Source organism: Linepithema humile, chromosome 6 (assembly GCF_040581485.1).
Source record: "Linepithema humile isolate Giens D197 chromosome 6, Lhum_UNIL_v1.0, whole genome shotgun sequence".
NCBI lineage: Eukaryota > Metazoa > Arthropoda > Insecta > Hymenoptera > Formicidae > Linepithema > Linepithema humile.
In genome coordinates this window covers 11,305,092-11,321,077 of record NC_090133.1, presented here as the reverse complement: position 1 = coordinate 11,321,077, position 15,986 = coordinate 11,305,092, and the positions used below count along the sequence as shown (strand labels likewise).

Genomic DNA, 15,986 nt, shown 5'->3' with positions numbered 1-15,986 from the left:
TCGACATAACATGATGCTCGACATCTTTAATATCGTCGTTCCAACCTACGACTTAGACACGTCTGCCCTTATTATTATTTAAATAGAATTTGTAAAATTTATATTGCTGGTTGTTACCAACCAGTCGAGGAGATTCTATGCCATCCACATATCCTATTATTTCACTATGAAAAATAATAAAATAAATGTAAAAAAATGTAAGACACACACACATATATTTAATTAAATTATTAAATTAAATTAAATATTAAAAATAAATAAACTTATAAAAAATAAAAATTGATTTCAATATTTTAATAATAAAAGAGAAAATTTATTTCGGTGGGTTTTACACAAAATCACAAAAATGTAATAAATTAACTGTAGTGATTAAAAACGTATTTTTAACCATTTGTGAGCGCCTGTAAAAAAATAACAAAAGTAAAAAAAAAATTTTTTAATGTCGAATAGTATAAATGTATAATATATTCTTACACTGTTGAATCGTATATTTTTATGTTGTCCAAAACATCGTTTAGCGTTAATAAATCCTCAATATTTAAATTGTCCTTTTTTAAATCTTCTTCTATTTGCTGCATTTTATCAATTTCAGTAAAATTAATAAAATAAATTAATAATAATGAATTTTATTTTCTTTGCTTTTTATGTTTTGATATTTTTTTGTTCATTTTATAACATAATTATAACACAATTTATAACATAATTATAACACACATACACACATACACATACAGGATATCTCACCTAAGATTGATTATCTGAATAACATCCACCACTTTGAAAACAGAAAGAAATGCTTCAAATAAAAATTGTTTGGTTTAAAGAGAGAAAAAAAAGGAATATTAGTTTAACTTTAAGAGGATGCTGGAGTGGAAGCCGAACTCCGACGCAAGAGCGCCATCATTTCGATGGTACTAAAAATGAAATGACATTATCGGCGTAGCCTACAGACCTATGCCGCACAGGTCCGTGTGTACGCATTTGTTTGTAGTGGTAACTCACTACACTGACGTATGGTTTGTGTACGTGTGATCGGATAGTTTGTAAACAGGCGATGCTTGCGCTTGTTTCCTCGACTGAAATTTCGTTGTAAGGCTGCAATATAATGTCCGAGAAGACATAGGCGTATACAAGGTGTCAAATAAATATGAATTAAATATGACAAAATAATAAATTAAAAATATACATATAATACTATATATATCACTGAAGAAAAATGTCATATATTTTTCTTATTTTTATCCTTATGTAGTAAATACAAAATAGCTAGTTAATCAATTTATTAATATATACATATACACATATATTGAATAAATAGTTATCTCTATTTTGTATTTTATATGATAATGGCTGAAATAATGAGAGTATATATCAATTCGGTCATTATATAAAATATAAAATAAAGATAACTATATTTAATATGTATATGTATGTATTGAATAATTAATTAACTTATTTATTTATTTTGTATTAATTACATAAAAATAAAAATAGAGAAAGCATATAATATTTTTTTCCAATTAGATATATAGTATTATATATACATTTTTTAAATAAAATATTTTATCATATCAAATTTATATCTATTAGACACCTTGTATAAGTCTATTTCGTCTCGTATGTACATTACACAGCCATACGATAGAATTTCAATTGCGAGAAAAAAGGTGAAATGACTTTATAAATTATGCGAAACATTAAAAGATTAAAAAACATTAAAAGACCACACTTGTAGTAAATAACAAACTTAGAAATACGTATTTCTTAAAATCTGCAAGCTCACGATAGATCGCCTCTGACAATATTTCTTACAATTTGCCAGCTCACGAATAAATCGTCTTTGGCTCTGTTTTTTCTAAACTGTCAGCTGACGTTAGATCGCCTCTGACTGTATTTATTAAAAATTGTCAGCTTACGATAGATCGCTTCTGACAATATTTCTTACAATTTGCCAGCTCACGAATAAATCGTCTTTGGCTCTGTGTACGGTACTCACGTTCCTAAAATAAGTTATTGATTTGGATTATTAATTTGTATTTACGCTCTCGCGACAGACTGCCCGTCGAGCGCCCTCTCTAGTTACTCTTCGTTACCATTTTGTGTTGCGTTTCTTTTTCCTGCCGCTTTAGGATGCGCCCACTTCCGTTATTATTATTACTGACTCGCTCTCTAAAAATTACGCATATTGTAAGGCGGCCACGTGTCCTTGAAGAACAAAATAAAATATTCTAAAGTAGAGAAGAAATCATCATTATTTCTCGTCCACACCGTTACACGAAGCAATCTACCGTGAACACGTGTGGTAATTCCAGTCGTACATGAGCGAAGAATTAACATTGGTCCTTCGAGCCGGATAACCTCATATCCGCATTGTTCGACAAGGACGGCTGAGACCTCGCGACCAAGCGGGCAAGAATCCTCAGCCAGCAACAACAGGCCGCAGCAGGTAAACATTTCTGGATCGCCAGCGGGACATCGCAGCGGGCTCCCGGCACATAACCTACCATACAAAGGTTTCCAAGGGATTCCGAACAATGTCTCAGAAACCCGTCGACCAAGGACGTCATCAACTCCCTCCAAGGACGGTGCTGCAGAGACGTAACATCATACGCGCCTTTTTTTTTACCACGAAATCGGTAAGGGTAACTATTTCATAGCAGTGCCATCACATATAGATAAATCGTTGCGTCACCACTCTAAGGTTAATTTAGAATGGATGCTAATCAAAATCCGACCGTTCTAAAAAAAATGCGCAAAACCGTCAAATCCTCGTGCACGCGAATAAGAACTTATGTAGAATCAATCACTTCTGTCACGCCATCAGTCTTAGCTCAGCTTGAGAAACGCAAGGCCAAGTTAAATGATTATTGGTCTCAATATAACGATATTTAGTCACAACTAGAGCTACTCGACGAGAATGAGAGCAACGATCGTGCCGCCTTTGAAGAAGCATACTACTCGTTGTCCGCTAGAATTCGCGAGTTGATCAATCCAGTAATATCGTCTCGTATAACAACTAGTTCACCTTCTACATCGCACGTGTCTGATCACTCGGAGGCTCAATTGAACGTACGGCTACCCAAACTAAATTTGCCTACATTTTCAGGTAAATATCACGAATGATTTCCATTTTTCGATTCATTCAACTCCGTCATACATTTGAATACGTCCATAACCAACGTACAAAAGTTGCAATATTTAAAGTCTTCCTTGTCAGGCGACGCGATCAACGTAATTAGTTCGTTAGAAATATCGGATCTAAATTATGAGGTCGCGTGGAGATTACTGAACGAACGCTACGACAACAAACGTGTTATTATTCATACACACATCAAGGCGATCTTACAGTTACCATCTATGACAAAGGAAAATTCAACTGAGCTGAGACAAATTGCTGACGGAGCGATCAGACACGTATAAGCTTTTCAAGCTCTCAAGCAGCCCACGGCGCACTGGGATGATTTACTTGTACACATTTTAAGCTCAAAGTTAGATGCTATTACGTCACGGGAATGGCAATCTTCATTAGTAGGTACCGATCCTCCAACATTCACGCAGTTCAATAATTTTATTACGCATCGTTGTCAAATGCTCGAAGCAACAACTAATGCAGTCGCCGCGCCGAAGGTCAATAGCAAGCGTTTTCAATCCAACGGGAAACATCAAACCACGTGCGTTGCGACAATAAAATCAAAATGCGAATTTTGCAATGGCGATCACGCTATTTATTATTGTAAGAATTTTTTAGCATTGTCGATTCCTCGTAGATTGTCAGAAGTTCGTACTCGCAAATTATGCAGCAATTGCCTACGCTCTTCCTCCCACTCGGCCGGTAAATGCACATCAAGGGGGTGAAAAATCTGCAGCATCAAACACAACACGTTGCTACATCAAACCGACGAAACCACAGGGGTACCCAGCAAATGCACAAACGACAAGGATCAAGACACGGCAACCTCAACAGCCCTGGTAGCGCACACCTTCAACAGTTACAACAAGGAATCCATTATGCTCTCAACAGCAGTAATTAAGGCTTTCAGGAGTGACGGTCAGCCAATGTTATGTCAAATATTATTGGATTGCGGTTCACAAGCTAATTTCATCACCAGAGATTGCGTAAGCCTTCTTGGATTGCAACCGCGATCGCTAGACCTATCAATTACGGGTATAAACAATACAGCCACGAGGTCTACACAAGCGGTTCAAGTTAGACTCCAGTCAAGATTAAATGCATACACCGTCAGGATCGAATGTATTGTCTCTGACCAGATAACAGGCAAATTGCCTGCGCTCACAATGAAGCGAGACGCATACCGCTTGCCCAGAAACATCAAATTAGCGGATCCACAATTCAATGTCGCCGCACAAATAAATCTGCTTGTCGGGGCCGAAATATTTTGGGACCTGCTATGTGTGGGACAGATTAGACGGTCTCCGGAGCACCCAACACTACAGAAGACCCATTTCGGATGGATTCTGGCCGGTCGATTGTGTGATCCTTTAAAAGAGGCACATTGCGTACAGTCGTTTCATGCAGTGGTGACCAACACTCAATTACTTGAGCAGCTGACACATTTTTGGAGGGTTGAGAACATTCACGACATTCACGAACACACGGCCGAGGAAGCCCTGTGTGAGAAACATTTTTTGGAAAACGTGTATCAAAATGATCAAGGCAGATACGTCGTCAAGCTTCCAATCAAGGAGTCTTCATTATTGAAATTAGGCGAATCCAAGGAAATAGCACTGAAACGACTGCAAGCCCTCGAAAGACGTTTGGCTCGAAATCCAGTGCTGAAAACCCAGTACATTGATTTCATTTCTGAATATTCTGCACTAGGACATATGAAGCAAGTCAATGAGGCTTTAAATGACAAGACACCATCGTTTTACCTACCGCATCACGGAGTATTCAAGGAACAATCACCTAAAATCAGAGTAGTATTTGATGCTTTATGCAAGACTACTTCCGGCGTATCATTGAACGAAGTATTCAGAACAGGGCCACTTGTTCAACAAGACTTAATGTCCATCGTTGTACGTTTTCGCACATTTGCGTATGTCATTGTAGCAGACATAGTGAAAATGTACAGGCAGATCTTGGTACATCCCTCGCAAACGTACTTACAGAGAATACTTTGGCGGAATGATCCTTCGATGGACGTTCAAACATAGGAACTAACTACACTAACCTACGGAACAACATCCGCCTCATATCTCGCTACCAGGTGCTTGAGGCACTTAGCTGAGCAGCACTCATCAACGTACCCCATTGGATTTGCACATGTCAAGCGAGACTTTTATGTCGACGACCTGCTTACAGGCGCCGATACCATCCAGGACGCGAAAATTGTTCGAGACGAAGTAATCCAACTGCTGAAACAAGGATTGTTCGAACTAAGCAAGTGGGCTTCAAACTCTTCACAGTTGTTGGAATCAGTAGATCATCAAGGGCACGAGCCAATACCCATCCATGATGAAAATAACTCGTCCATTTTGGGCATACAATGGAACCAGTCCACTGACACGTTTCACTTTTCATATTGGCCTGAGGCGGAACACAACGTGGTATCCAAACAAACTATACTATCGGAAGTCTCCAAGCTATTCGATCCCCTAGGTTTACTCGGTCCAGTTATAGTCGTCGCCAAACTAATACTGCAAGATCTCTGAAAGTCTGGTGCCCATTGGGACGAATCGGTTCCGCAAGCCATCCATACCCGCTGGTCAACCATCCAATCGCAATTACTCGAGTTGAATCAGCTAACGATAACACGGCGCGTCAAGTTCGAAGCAAACTGGCAACGCGTACAATTACATGGCTTCTGCGACGCCAGCCAACACGCCTATGGGGCCTGCATATACATCCGGACAAAACTCAATTCTGGTGAGTGTCGGTCTGAGCTTCTTTGCTCTAAGTCAAGAGTGGCGCCTTTGAAGGCAATTTCTTTGCCACGTTTAGAGCTATCGGCAGCGCTTCTATTGTCTCGCTTGGTCAAAAGGGTTCAAACATCAATAGATGCAGGAGCTATTCAAATCTACTTACATATGGTCAGATTCAACGATAGCACTAACATGGATATCATTCCCGTCCCGCAAATGGTCAGTCTTTGTGGCGAACAGAGTGGGCGAAATCCAAAGACTGACGGAGCCAAGGAGTTGGCGTCACATACCATCTCCTTTCAACCCAGCCGACATGTTATCACGCGGTTTAAACTCACATGAACTGATTAACGCCTCTTCATGGTGGCACGGACCGGAATTTTTGAGACAAAATAACGATCAATGGCCAATCAACAAAATTAATTCCCTTAGCAAACAAATGCCCGAACTGCTAAGGACTCACGCCAACGTCGCCGTCCTGGAATGTGGTGTAATCGAGGAGGTGCTCGACAAGCATTCGAGTCTGGACAAGGTTTGTCATATCGTCGCTTACTGTCTTAGAATCACAAGGACGAGGCCGAAACCCTCAACATTGTTTATATCACACGAAGAAACTTCGGCAGTATTATTGCAGATATGCAAGATTGTTCAACAGCGTTCGTTTCCAGAAAAGTACAAGTCATTAATCAACGGGGAAACAGTTCATGCGTCCAGCAAAATTCTTTCGCTATCGCCGTTTCTAGACAAAAACGGACTGATCCGAGTGGGAGGTAGGCTAAAAAATTCGAATCTATCATTCGACGCGTGTCATCAAATACTTTTGCCAAGTAATCACAACCTAACGAAAAGAATCATATTGAAGGCACATGTGCAAAACATGCACGCCGGAACTCAGGGCACTATGGCTTTCGTAAGACAGCAATTTTGGCCCTTGTCATTGTGTTCGACTGCGCGAAAAATAGTTTTAGAATGCGTGAGATGTTTCAGAGCCAAGCCGATCTTCTCGGAAGCCACAATGGGTTCATTACCCGCGGGTCGCATAACTCTAGGCCATTCGCGCACTGCGGTATGGATTACGCCGGGCCAATGATTCTGAGAGAAGGCAAGCGAAGAAACGCGCGCAACCACAAAGCGTATGTTTCCGTTTTCATTTGTTTCGCGGTCAGGGCTGTGCATCTGGAGTTGGTGAGCGACTTAACATCTGACGCCTTCATAGCAGCACTCAAGCGTTTTATTTCTCGTAGAGGCAAACCCTCTCACTTATACTCGGACAACGGAACTACGTTCGTTGGAGCTCAAAATCAGCTCAAGCAATTGTTTGATTTTCTGTATAAGGAAAATATGCAAAACAACGTAAGGCAGTTCCTCCGCGATCAGCAGACGTCGTGGAGCTTCATACCGCCCAACGCGCCTCATTTTGGTGGCCTGTGGGAGGCAGCAGTCAAGTCCGCGAAACACCATTTAAATCACGTCGTTGGTAAGGCTCATTTAACATTCGAAGAAATGCAAACCGCTCTCGGTGAAATAGAGGCTGTATTGAACTCACGCCCTTTCACAGCCCTGAGCGCCGATCCAAATGATCTAGCTTATTTAAGTCTGGGTCACTTTTTAATTGGCACTGCTATGAATAGTATCCCTTGTCACGATCTAGGCGACGTAAACGAAAATCGCTTGATGCGGTGGCAACGCGTAGAGCAATTAAGACAACACTTTTGGCGTCGATGGAGCGTTGAGTACCTCCATTCCTTACAAGTTCGCTCAAAATGGAAATCTGACAAGGGAACTCAATTAAGGATAAATCACCTGGTGCTTATAAAACAGCAGGATTTGTCTCCCCTGCATTGGCTACTAAGTCGTATTCAAGAAATTCACGTTGGAGCAGACGGTGTTGCACGAACTGCAACCGTAAAAACTGTCAAGGGGGTCTTTACGAGACCACTAACCAAGCTAGCGATTTTACCAATCGATCCGTCGGACTCAATTTCTTAATTTCACTCTAAGTTGTATTTGTGTAATCCACGCATCTATATGATTCAATTAGTTGTTAAGTCAAGTGCATTATTATTAAGGACTATGTCTGTTAACAAGATTCATTTAGTTTTGAAGACGAACTCTTCAAGGCGGGCGGCGTGTACGGTACTCACATCCCTAAAATAAATTATTGATTTGGATTATTAATTTGTATTCGCGCTCTCGCGACAGACTGCCCGTCGAGCGCCTTCTCTAGTTACTCTTCGTTACCATTTTGTGCTGCGTTTCTTTTTCCTGCTGCTTTAGGATGCGCCCACTTCCGTTATTATTATTACTGACTCGCTCTCTAAAAATGACGCATATTGTAAGGCGGCCACGTGTCCTTGAAGAACAAAATAAAATATTCTAAAGTAGAGAAGAAATCATCATTATTTCTCGTCCACACCGTTACACGAAGCAATGTACCGTGAACACGTGTGGTAATTCCAGTCGCACATGAGCGAAGAATTAACACTCTGTTTTTTCTAAACTGTCAGCTGACGTTAGATCGCCTCTGACAATATTTCTTACAATTTATCAGCTCACGAATAAATTTGTCTTTGGCTCTGTTTTTTCTAAACTGTCAGTTGACGTTAGATCGTCTCTGATTGTATTTATTAAAAATTGTCAGCTCACGGTAGGCCGCCTCTGACTTTTCTAATTCTACATCGCCAGCACACGTTAGATCGCCTCTGGCTTTTCTATTTCTACATCGCCAGCACACGTTAGATCGCTTCTGACTTGTCTTATTCTTTATTGTAAGATACTTTTATTACGTCATGTGTTTTATGTATATACATATATATATAAGTATATATTATGTATATTGTGCTCCATATTTATATTTATATCAAAATATCTATGTAAAAAATTAACACCATTTTGTATACTGTTATTATAAAAAACGTATATGATATTTGCCATATTTTTTATTTCTAAAGCATGGAATATAATGATATTTTTAATTTCTTGTGTCTAACATTTGTAAAAAAATCTTGATAAAAGAAACAACATTAATTTTGCGATTTGCAATAATCTGTTTCAATATATGTTTTTTTTAAATAATACTTAAAATTAGCCTTATTTTATGTGCTTAACTTAGTATTTAAAATACATATCAGAATTGAAAATGTATTTCTATTACAATAAAAAATAAACATTGTCTTATAACAGAAATGGCAAAATATAATATTGCTTAAAGTACAGTCCAATAAAAACTGTTAAAATTGAACATTATATATAATAACATATATAATAACATATTTTTTTTCTACTGTAATAGAAATAAGTTTTATATTTTGATGTGTATTTTAGATACCAAAGTAAACGCATAAAATAAGGCTAATTGTAAGTATTTAAAAGAAGTATATATTGAAACAGATTATTACAAATCACAAAATTAATGTTGTCTCTTTTATCAAGATTTTTTTACAAATGATACATACAAAAAACTAAAAATACCTTTTTATTTCATGTTTTATAAATAAGTTATATGACATATGTCATACGTCATATAACTTATTTATACATAATATAAGTTATAAGACGTATTCATTTATTATAAAAATATATACAATATACAAAATGATATTAACTTTTTATTATTATTAACTTATTATTTCATGTTTCCGCTATAACGATTGTTTACTTTATATTATCACTGAAGATGGCCGAAATAAATGTGCCGAAACGTTTGAACATATAACTTAGTTAATTATTATTTTTTGAGCATCTAACACCTGGCTTTGGGTCAACATAGCTAATTTACATCTTAATAATTAACTTTTTACATAGATATTTTGATGTAAATATACATATATGGAGCACATAATATACATAATATATACACATAAAGCGCATGAATTAAAGTATTTTACAGAAATTAGGATATAAGTGTATGTAATTAAATAATGGAAATGTTGCAAAATTGTTGCAAAAATGTTGCAAAATTAATATATAATACATATATTTTTTTAATCCTTTAGAGTGCCTTCAACCTATCTTCAGTCAGGTTTCTTAGCACATAATACACACACATAACTACACACGCACACTAACCTAAAAGATTCTGATGTATATGACAGATAGCACTGAGAACTATATAGCGCCTCTCTGATATTATCCGGGAACTAATTTATTGCTGTTTTTTCGTCTGTTATACCGATATTGGACGCACACGTATGTAAAAATAGTCGGACAAGAATATTTTTTACATTAGACTTTTCAGCTCAATTTTAATGGTTCCAGAACATTCCATTCTGCAGTCCACAATTCGGGCTGCTCTTATTCAGCGTCTTAAAACTGTTAAACTTTTATAAAAAACGAAAATAGATAGCCCTATACTATATGTTATCCTAAGAGCAGAATAGAAATTAATAAATAGAAACAAATTTTGTTATTAATTTTTTTTTTCCGAATGAAGTCGAGCAGGCCGAATTCCGTCTTTCTGTACTTTTTAATCCTGCAAAAGGATTTACAATTCTATGCAACCAATAAAAAGATATTCTTGTTCGAAAAAATATAATCCGGCCGGTAACTCCAGCATCCTCTTAAGTAGAGGCGCTTCAGAGATTTGAAAATCATCAGTAAGAAGGTAATTTTCTTAAATGAAACTACCCTAATTATTTTACATAAATTGATTCCTTGCAATATTTGGTATAAAGTTATTTAGGATTGCCAAAAATCGAATACTTTATGAAATATTTTATATTTTAATTTTACATAATTTTATATGAACTGAAATATCTCGTTAAATATTAATTTTTTAATTAATCTTACACTTTTATACACTTTTATACACAAAAATATTACAAAGAATCTTTTATTAAACTCTACTTAAAAAAAAATACAGGTATTATGTAATGACTTTATCAAAATTTTACAATTTTTATCTAAAACTTCTTTTTATTATTAAAAATAAGAGTTATTCAGATATCTTGTTTTAGATGTTTAACATTGTTTTGTATATATAAGATACATATATCATCCTATATAGTTGCACTAATTATAATCCCAGCAAACACCAAGTTACAGTTATATAATTATTAGTTGTAATTTCCCACTCAATAATATAATTGTTATATAACACGTGTATTATATAACAGTTATATTGTTGAGTGGGAAATTACAACTAACAATTATATAACTGTAACTTGGTGTTTGCTGGGATTTATTTGGTGCTGACGTGGCCGTCGAGTGGAGCGGACGTGTCTGTAGGCAGCTCTCCTGTATTGTCTTGAAAGAGTGGAAAATACAGAGATCTTTAGTGAAAAATAACAAGAATTGGACTCAGCGTGCTCCCAGCTGCGGTTTGGTGAAGTTTTTTATTATATGGTTTAGTATCTTTTATTATAAACCTTATGTATTATCACTCGCGTGGAAAAGGAAGGTTATAATACATAGTGATCTTTAAACACATTCATGCGCGCTTTATATGGTACTCTATGCAGTCTGTGATCTCTGCATTAAGGAATTGCATTGATTCTCAACTTTGTTTGATGTTCTACATGTATGATTTACGATTTTTATTGCAAAATGTGCTGTGTGCAATAGCCCCAGCGCATGCGCATATGCTATAAGGTCGGACGGGCGATGTACTCTTTGATCTAATAAATATGTACGATGGGGTAGTAATGCATAACTCAGAGTTGAAGTGTATACGAGGATTTCCATGGAGAACCTTATATGCATATCTTAATACTGTATAAACAGGGGTTATATGGGTAATGCACGGTTGTACATTGCACAGCTACATGACCCTCCCTCCCACCCTCTGCAGTGACTGAGTGGTATAAGGAGATTATATCATTTAATCGTTTAAATAAAGAGGTTGTTAACATTTAACTCACGTGTTAACAGCTGTGTTATGCTTCGATCTAATGCAGCATATGCAGCTCCTTATATATGTGGTGCACTGTGATAGTGATATCCTGATTTATTTCTTACTGTATTATTGATTTATAACAGCAATTGCTGTCTAAAATTTGTGCTAAGGATGCTTGAACAAGCTTTAAATATGTGTATATATAAATATATTTTTATGTCTTAGTCAAAATTATGAGAGTTTAAATTATATATATACTAGATGAATTTGTAGGTTATGTGTGCCTTTCTCTATATTGAGACTATCATTCTTTAACAATATATACAATAATTTTATATATATCTCCATATAAAAGTAAGCCTAGAGCAGCCTAGTGACCTTCGGTATGGTCACCATAGTGACCAATCTAGATTATTTCTATGGTGCCTATAGAGGCATATGAGATGCGAGTCTTGGGTCTCGTGACAATGCCGTAGATATGACATTTATTATTGTTGGTGATTCTGATTTAACTGAATAAGTGTTAGAGTGTGGTTATAATAATACAAACGGTGGTAATACGGATGAATTAATTAATTATCTGACGGATTGGATATTTCAATTATGAGGATCATAATATGCTTATTGCAGTTATAGATATATATAGGGCTATGAATTGTTAATATGTTAGAACTGAATGACAGTCTAAGGATGATTATGTTAATTAATTATCGTGATTTAGTGTGATTTGTTTAACGGATATACTGACTTTGTTGACTGTGACTTATTATATATATGTTTGCAGAATTCTTCAAAAGTTATGGATGTTGCGGATCATAGAGAGTAATCTCTATGCAACGTTTATAGAAGGCACCCTTTAATCATAGGTGAAGGGATATTGTTTATGTTACTCCTTGCAGCCAGGATTAAATGGGAAAACTGAAATTTGGCTATGTAATCATAGGGAGTTCTTCCTATGCAACGTACGGAGGTTTTCAGGTTTACGTAAATGGATATATAAATCCTGGATGGTATATAGAACATGTAAAGTAAGTGTTTGTGTTATGTGATTGCTGTGAAGGGAAACCTAAACTTAAAATCCGAAATAACTAAGTATTAGAACCTAATGATAGTAATAATATATTGACAGGACTTAAACCTTAATCTTAGAATCTTTGAGTTATATGTAAACGATAGAATAGTAACTAAGTGAATCGGAATACTGATACTGATAAAATTTAAAATAGATCTAAAATAAAGTAGTAGTTAAATTTACAATAAGTTATTAAATAAGTAAGTGATTAAGTAGTGAATATTTTGTTTATTTAAGCAAGTAAATGAGTACTTAATTATTATTAAGGTTACTATTAGTTACTGATAGAATAAAATTACAATAAGGGCTTATTATATTCGAATGACTATTCTGATCTGGATATTGGTTATTTGGGATTGTAAGAATACTGAATAAATAATAAGTGAGTCGTCTATACCGGTATGTGTATTTTGATATTTGATATTGTGCGTGGAGGTTCACTGGCTGATTATTAAGTGTTCTTTAATGGTTTTCTGATATGAACATGACAAAGTTAGTAAATTGGAACAATTGAACAATGATGGAGCAATTGAATAATGAATTAATAACAATGGTGCTTTACCCATATTGACTTGATATATTTTGTGCTAGCTTATGGATACAACAATACATAGATCTTGACTAATGATATAAACTACTGGATTAATGCTTTTGTGGTTTCTGGTTAATCTGAAAAGTAGAAACAATTACTGAATTATTGAAATTACTGAATTGACTTGTATACTTTGCATAATATGTACATAGTGCATTTTACATAGGAATAGTACCAAGAGGTGCTTTCTATTAGTATTACAATTTTCAATGAGAAGATTGTTTATGGTGGGATTGTAATTACCGCTTTCTTGTGAGGATGGGCTGATCTGAAATATAGAATCTGTTTTATTTTATAAAATGGCCTTTGATTTGTATAACGTGTATAAGTGCATTATGGAGAAATAGTATTACATAGACATTAACAGTTAAATGAATTGGAACAATTATAAAATGAAACTAATAATAACTGCTAAATTTGTGAATCTGATATATTGATATTTGATTTTGATAGTTCTGATGCAATAATACATATATTTTAATTGACTATTATATAACTTACCTTATTACTGCTTGTGGTTATCTGGCTAATCTGAAACAGAGAAATTATTAATGAAATGACTCTTATATTTGTACAACGCGCATACAGTGTATATATATATAGAAATAATGTTGTACACGAATAAGTTAGTTTGAACAATTAATGAACTCAATAACAACAGTGTTTCATCTGTGGTTGGACATAGTCTATTATGATTATTTTGATTATAACCTGAACTTAGATCTTGTGGATTCCATTTAGATCAATGGATTGGGGCACCCACGGATCTATTAGCACTAATTAATTGATTAATTAATTAATTATACAGTGTGTCTCACAAGAGAAGGTCACTCTTGTAAACAAACCAAGCAAATTTTCATGGATATGAGTTTGATAAGAAAGGATAACGTCCCGGAATCGGATACCGGGAACCGGCACGTGGGTGATATCGTCCCTGTCACCCACGGGTCGTCAGCATGCAAAGGGCTAGCCTCGGGATCTACGGCGAGTTCCGAGGTCAAAGCTGTTATCGCCTCAATAGAAAAACTAGATTCAGAGGTTACGATTTGTAGAGCACCATCGCGAACAGATGGCCGGGACTCTCCCATCTCGATCTCGGATGGAGATGATTGGTGCATCTTCCTATTGTCGAACGGAATTTTCGGACTCGGAGGGACCGGGACCGTCTTGCTCATCTGAAAGATGTAATGTGCGTAGTAGACCGGGACTTATTAAAGAAAAAAAGAGGAAGAAAAGAAATTCCCCTCCTGATGAGGAGATTGAGGAGGAAAAGTATGGTGTCAGATTCTCTATTAACAACAAAAAGCGAGTGGAGGACGAACTGGCCGGTCTGGAAATTGAGCATGCATCCCAAATAAACTTAAAGATCAGAGATATGGCCGATCAAATAGAAAATATAAGAAGGAAGTCCACGAACATCAAAGGCTCATTCAGTGGGCAAATGAAAGTTTTCTTGGAGGTAATCAGAAGGGCTAGTTCTCTCTTGTCAATCAAAACGACCTCTAATGAGGATCCTGAGTTTTGGAAGGCGAAATATTATAAACTAGAGAAGGAATCCAATGAAAATAGATGTAGGATGAATGCTCTGGAAGAAAAATTGCGCAAATACGAGAAGAAAGAATTTATTAAAAATGCGTATGAGAATGATATAAGTGAAAAGGAGTACGTTGACAGAGCAACTTCAGCACCTTCTGCCAGTGACTCGGAGGACAGAACTGTGAAAGAAAAAAGAAAAATTGGTACACTAAAAAAGTGACTGGGAATACAGACAAAGGTTCAGTGACTAGTGAAAGTAATGTGCCTGGCTTGATGGATAGAATCGATCTGGATAGGGCCATTGTTCATTCTCTGGATAAACTAGGGGAGGGAATGAATCAATTAATCAAGGAAACAAAACGGACGAGGGAAACTTTGAATGACCAAGGTATTATCCTTAAGGAACAGCAGGATACTGAAAGAGGTAAGCACAAAAGAAAGGTGAGTGACCCTTACGATGATTCTCGAAGGGAAAACTTAATTAGATTCAGCGCTGATAACTCTGTGGTTTCTAAAAGTGTGGAGGCAAATAATATGAACAAAAAGAAGAAGAATAAGAAAACTAAAGACAGAATACCTGAATATTCGGATCATAATGATGATTCGTCTGTGTTGTTGGGCAAACCTGAAACAAAAAAGAAGAACATTAGTTTTATACATACAGTTGAAAGGGATCTTGCTTCTGTAGACTCTCAATTAGATTGTGGTAATAATGAAGGGCTTTCTCATTCTCCTATTGATAAGGATGACAATAGACTTGATTGGGCTACTGTGTGTAAGAGAACAAAAAGGAGGAAAACAAATGGGGGAAATATGGGGGGGGGGGAATCTACTCCACATAAAAAATTTATTATTAATAATAATCCATCTTTAACACCTGTGAGTATAACCAAAGGTAAGAACGTTAAGAATGTCAACACAAATAGGGAACTGCTCTCTAACCTGAAGAAGATTCCCAATACGTCTGCGATATCGATTCTATTGGACGAATGCGAGTACTCTTATGCTGACATCCTGAGCATGGCGAGAGAGAAGATATCTCTCTCAGATTTGGGGATCACCGATACCCG

General features: G+C 36.2%; 2 protein-coding genes, 1 long non-coding RNA gene and 1 pseudogene across 3 annotated transcripts in view; all 4 read left to right on the top strand.

Moving 5' to 3' along the window:
• Positions 1-3,438: 3,438 nt before the first annotated feature.
• Positions 3,439-5,307, top strand: LOC137000650 (uncharacterized; annotated as a pseudogene).
• Positions 5,308-6,019: 712 nt separating this feature from the next.
• On the top strand, positions 6,020-6,973 carry LOC137000686 (uncharacterized). The gene has a single exon (XM_067358025.1). The coding sequence runs from the start codon at positions 6,020-6,022 to the stop codon at positions 6,971-6,973; it is 954 nt and encodes a 317-aa protein (XP_067214126.1).
• On the top strand, positions 6,970-7,872 carry LOC137000685 (uncharacterized). Its single transcript, XM_067358024.1, has one exon. The coding sequence runs from the start codon at positions 6,970-6,972 to the stop codon at positions 7,870-7,872; it is 903 nt and encodes a 300-aa protein (XP_067214125.1).
• Positions 7,873-10,981: 3,109 nt separating this feature from the next.
• Positions 10,982-15,986, top strand: part of LOC137000897 (uncharacterized) — a 46,522-nt gene continuing 41,517 nt past the window's right edge. Inside the window, exon 1 of the long non-coding RNA XR_010891066.1 lies at positions 10,982-11,206. This is a non-coding gene — a long non-coding RNA (uncharacterized lncRNA). The remainder of the gene's footprint in view (positions 11,207-15,986) is intronic.

Excerpts from the sequence above, each read along its gene's own strand:
- LOC137000685 (XM_067358024.1), top strand. The coding sequence starts at position 6,970 with ATGATTCTGAGAGAAGGCAAGCGAAGAAACGCGCGCAACCACAAAGCG.
- LOC137000686 (XM_067358025.1), top strand. The coding sequence starts at position 6,020 with ATGCAGGAGCTATTCAAATCTACTTACATATGGTCAGATTCAACGATA.